The 5,020-nt window shown below is 53.0% G+C and overlaps 1 protein-coding gene across 1 annotated transcript in view; it reads right to left on the bottom strand.

Moving 5' to 3' along the window:
• The window catches only part of LOC107119366 (cytochrome P450 2J6-like), a gene marked incomplete at both ends in the record, with an annotated part of 26,546 nt that overhangs the window by 10,351 nt on the left and 11,175 nt on the right, over window positions 1–5,020 (bottom strand). Inside the window, one exon of the mRNA XM_015421830.1 lies at window positions 302–462. Within this exon, the coding sequence (XP_015277316.1) occupies window positions 302–462 (161 nt within the window). The remainder of the gene's footprint in view (window positions 1–301; window positions 463–5,020) is intronic.

The raw sequence follows: 5,020 nt of genomic DNA on the forward strand, positions 1-5,020 counted from the left end.
GGCTTCGTCATGTGCCCCGCCCCCCATACCTCACCCGGGGGGAACTGCGATCCCCCGTGATCCCCCCCGAAATGACCTCTGCCTAGTAGTGTTCTGCATTTGTCAGGGGAAGGAGGAGGGGAAAAAAAGATGAGACACTCACCTGATGATAGATACTCCCTGCAAATTTGAGATTGCGAGCAAGGGACGATCTAGCATTCGGCTTTAAAACTCTATGGTACCCCCCCGAAATGACCTCTGCCTAGTAGTGTTCTGCATTTGTCAGGGGAAGGAGGAGGGGAAAAAAAGATGAGACACTCACCTGATGATAGATACTCCCTGCAAATTTGAATATGCACTCCATGGCTTCCAGCAGGTGGTGGAAGGTTTTGTCGTCATTGGAGAAGCGATGGCCAAAGACGACGGCGCAGATCACGTTCGAAACAGCGAGCGTGAGGGCGAACGATGGATTCATGGGCCTTCCTGAAACCGAAATGCATGAGGATGACATCAGGTATCCCTAGGGAATGGAGCATATTTGGAACAAGGCAAGCTTGTGAAATAGAAGCAAAGTGTTCCAGGCTGCTGGGCCTCATGTGGGGACAAGCTGAGCGGGTAGAATGTCCCAGAATGGTGAGAGGGAAAGAAGCCGGTTTCTCCTGAAGCTGAAGAGCTGAGACAGAGAGAGCTTTACCCGAGGCATGATAGAGAAAACGTATGCATGTGATATGAGCAATTACATCGAGTATCGCCTTGGAAGGACTGGATCATCCCCAATTCAGCACTCGGTTTCGGAGGCATAGGTTTGCAGAATGTGCCACTGTATTAGGGCTGCCAAGTGGGGGCGGGGGGCGGGTAAACCCCCGCTTTGGAGGCCCGATTTTCGCCGCCTGGGGGGAACTCCGCCCCCCGAAGCGCAACCACATCGATCACATTGGGGGCGTGGCCCCGATCGTCGGTGGGAAAACTCTATGGTTTTCCCTCTGACAATCGGGGCCATGCTCTCAACGTGATCGATGTCGCGCATCACTTCCGGTGATGTGCTGGCGCGCGTGCGTGCGCACAATGATTGACGGCTCCCGGAGCCCTGCGAGGCTCTCCCGCCGGGAAGTCAACTTCACTTGGCAACCCTACACTGTATCTAGTCAGCCAAGCAGACAGTGCAATATCCATGAAGACAGTTACCGAAGGCCGCCATGTTGGGCTATGGTTGGACAGCTAGATTTCAGTCCAGTAGCACCTTAGAGGCCCCGGCTAGCCCGATCTCACCGGATCTCAGAAGCTAAGCCAGGTCAGCCCTGGCCAGTATTTGGATGGAAGGCCTCCAAGGGATACCAGGGTTGTGGTGTGGAGGCAGGCTAGGGTTGCCAGGTCCCTACCTGGCATCCAGTGGTGGTTGGAAGGTCTGCGTCTGGGAGCTTTGCCCGCCCCCAAAGTGCCAGAATCGGGCCGAGTTGCCCGGCGCAATGACGTCACCTGGAAGTGACGTCATCGTGCTGGGCATGCCGTCGAGGGACGCTCTAGCATTTGGCTTTAAAACTCAATGGTACCATAGAGTTTTAATGCCAAACGCTAAAGCGTCCCCCAACAACGTCCCTGGTGTGATGACGTCACTCCCAGGTGACGTCATTGCGCAGGGCAACTCGGCCCGATTCTGGCACTTTGGGGATGGGGTTCCCCCGGCAGCTGGATCCGGGCTGGAGGGTTAGGGGCCTCTAGAGTGGGCAAACCCCCACACCCGCAGGGGACCTGGCAGCCGTAAGGCAGGCAATAAATGTTCCCTCTAAGCTCCACAGTGTTGTGAGCAAAAATTCTATCCCGTGAGTGAAAAAACCTAGTAGCATTAAAATTGCGAGCAAGGGATGATCTAGCATTTGCCTTTAAAACTCTATGGTACCAAACTGGGCAGCCAGATCCCTCCAAGCTCCACAATGTTCCCTCTAAGCTCCACGGTGGCCAATCAGTTCCTCTGGAGGGGGAACAGAAGGGCATATAGGATGAGGCCTTCATAAGAACATCAGAAGAACCCTGCTGGGTCAGGCCAGTGGTCCATCTAGTCCAGCATCCTGCCTCACACAGGGGCCAACCAGTTCCTCTGGAGGCCAACAACAGGGCACAGAGGCTGAGGCCTTCCCCTGGTAAGAACATGAGAAGAGCTGTGCTGGATCAGACCAAATTCCTCTGGAGAACCAACAACAGGGGTTAGAGGCCAAGGCCCTCCCCTGATGTTGCCTCCTGGCTCTGTGATTCAGATGTTTAGAGCTTCTGAATGTGAAGGATCCCCTCAGTCACCATGTCTAGTAGCTGCTGATAGACTTATAGCCTCAGCTTCTCCACGTCGGCAACCCTAGCTTCAAGGGAAGAAACCTGCAGGAGTAGATGGACCACTGGTCTGATCCAGCAGGGCTCTTCTTATGTTTTTATGTTCTTATATGTTCAGTATTGCCTTGGAAGAACTGGATCACCGCCAGTTTGGTGCTCAGTTTCTGAGGGATGCGATCGGAGAATGTGCCACCACATCTGGTCAGTACAATATACGCATGAAGTACAACATGCGTGAAGATAGTTTCGGTGGGTAGCAATGCTTTTCTGCAGTAGACGAGCGATATTTGAGTTCAGACATACTTTAGAGACCAAGAACAAGGGCAATTTCTCACTAAAGCTGCCTCGCGGCGCAGCCGCCGTTTGCCCCGACACAAACATGTTAATTTCACACCCAAGTCTGCGGGGCTGCATTTCGACTCGCGGCTTCACCCAATTTCCTCCACAGTTTCGTGATCCTTGTTTTTGAGGATCATGAAACTGCGGAGGGAATCGGGCGAAGCTGTGGGTCAAATGCAGCTCCGCAGCCTCGGGTGTGAAATTGACATGTTTGTGTTGGGTTGTACCGTAGGGCTACCGTTCCCCAGGTGTGGGTGGGGGATCTGTTGCTTTTGTGGGCTCCTGCTCGCCTGTGGCCAGCGGGCTGATGGGAAGAAATCCCCCCCCCAAAAAATGACGATGTGCACAACACACTGACATCACCAGAAGTGATGCAGGCATCTCAGTGACATTAAGGGGTGACATTCTGGCTTTTGGGGAAAAAACTCTATGGTTTGAGGGCAATTTTACCATAGAATTTTGCCCCAAAACCAGAGCGTTGCCCCCAATATCACTGCCATGTCTAAGTCACTTCCGGGTGACATATGCATGTCGTGTGACGTCCCCACCCCCACTTCTGGAAAAAAAACCCACACAATCCCCCCGCCAGCGTGACGATTGGACTTGGCAACCATATTGTACCCGAAAAATCTTGTTGGTCTCTTAAGGTGCTACTGGGTTTGCATCTCACAGTGTAATACAAAATTCGCAGCGAACATGAAATTAAGCGAGCTCAGGAGCACGACGGAAGACAGGAGGGCCGTGGGGTCGCGAAGAGTCGGACTCGACTGTGCGACTGAACAACAACAACAACAAAAATACAAAATCCACAAGGTGCTATCAGGTTTTCTAAAATACCAAGCACGTTTGTCATGGCTTTCTGGAAAGGGGGTTAGTGTTTCAGAAGAGAGCTGAGAATTCGTTGTTGGGGATAATTAGCCTTCCCTGGCAGAACTACCCTTCCAAGCTTTTCCTCGGGCTTGGAAATGATTAAATCAGTTTCACTCACATTTGTACAGTCCCTTTTGTGCAAATCACGAGGCAACTCAATTGCCTCGGAGGACCGAGATCACAGAGTGACATTCTGACAGCAAAAATTCCCTCCTAAATAAATAGGGCTGCCAAGTGGGGCCGGGTAAACCCCCGCTTTGGAAGCCCGATTTCCGCCGCCGTGGAATCGGGCCCCGGGGGGAACTCCACCCCCCGAAGTGCAGTGTGGCTGCGTCACCAGAGGTGACGCAACCACATCGACCACGTTGGGGGTGTGGCCCGGATCGTCGGAGGGAAAACTCTATGGTTTTTGGTTTCCCCTCCGACGATTGGGGCCACGCCCTCAACGTGGTCGACGTCGCGCATCACTTCTGGTGACATGCTGCCGGCGCACGCACGCGCATCCGGGAGACAGCTCCCGGAGCCTAGCGAGGCTCCCCCGCCAATGAGTTTTTTTGACTTGGCAACCCTATAAATAAATGTGGTAAGAAGAACTCAGATGTAGTATTTTATTTGAGATCCATCAGCTCGTTTACCGAGACATATATCTGCATCTCTTGCTCCGATCCCCAGATTTGCTCTTGATGTGTTCATGGAATATGGAAGTAGACAAGCGGATGTGTAATTCACATGGAAATAAAATCCCGTGGGCTCTGGCTCAGTGGGAGAGCGTCTGCTTGGCATGCCTGAAGACCCACGTTCACTCCTGCTATCTCAAGTTGAAAGGATCAGGTAGGAGTTTATTTTTTAAAAAAGGGTCAGGTAGGAGTTGATGTGACCTCAGCCTGAGACCCTGGAGAGCCACAACATCAGGGGAAGGCCTCAGTTTCTATGCCCTGTTGTTTGCCAACTAGAGGAACTGGTTGGCCACTCTGTGGGACAGGATGCTGGACTAGATGGACCACTGATCCAGCAGGGCTCTTCTGGTGTTCTTTTGATGGCCTCAGCCTCTCTGCCCTGTTGTTGGCCCTCCAGAGGAACTGGCTGGCCACTGTGTGAGGCAGGATGCTGGACTAGATGGACCACTGGTCTGACCCAGCAGGGCTCTTCTGATGCTCTTATGAAGGCCTTGGCCTCTCTGCCCTATTGTTGACCATCCAGAGGAACTGGTTGGCCCCTGTGTGAAACAGGATGCTGGACTAGAGGGACCATTGACCTGATCCAGCAGGGCTCTTCTGAAGTTCTTGTGAAGGCCTTGGGCTCTCTGCCCTGTTGTTGGCCATCCAGAGGAACTGGTTGGCCCCTGTGTGAGACAGGAGGCTGGACTAGAGGGACCATTGACCTGATCCAGCAGGGCTCTTCTGAAGTTCTTGTGAAGGCCTTGGGCTCTCTGCCCTGTTGTTATCCATCCAGAGGAACTGGTTGGCCCCTGTGTGAAACAGGATGCTGGACTAGAGGGACCATTGACCTG

The sequence above is a fragment of the Gekko japonicus genome, unplaced genomic scaffold (genome assembly GCF_001447785.1).
Source record: "Gekko japonicus isolate JY-2015 unplaced genomic scaffold, Gekko_japonicus_V1.1 scaffold6330, whole genome shotgun sequence".
Lineage (NCBI taxonomy): Eukaryota > Metazoa > Chordata > Lepidosauria > Squamata > Gekkonidae > Gekko > Gekko japonicus.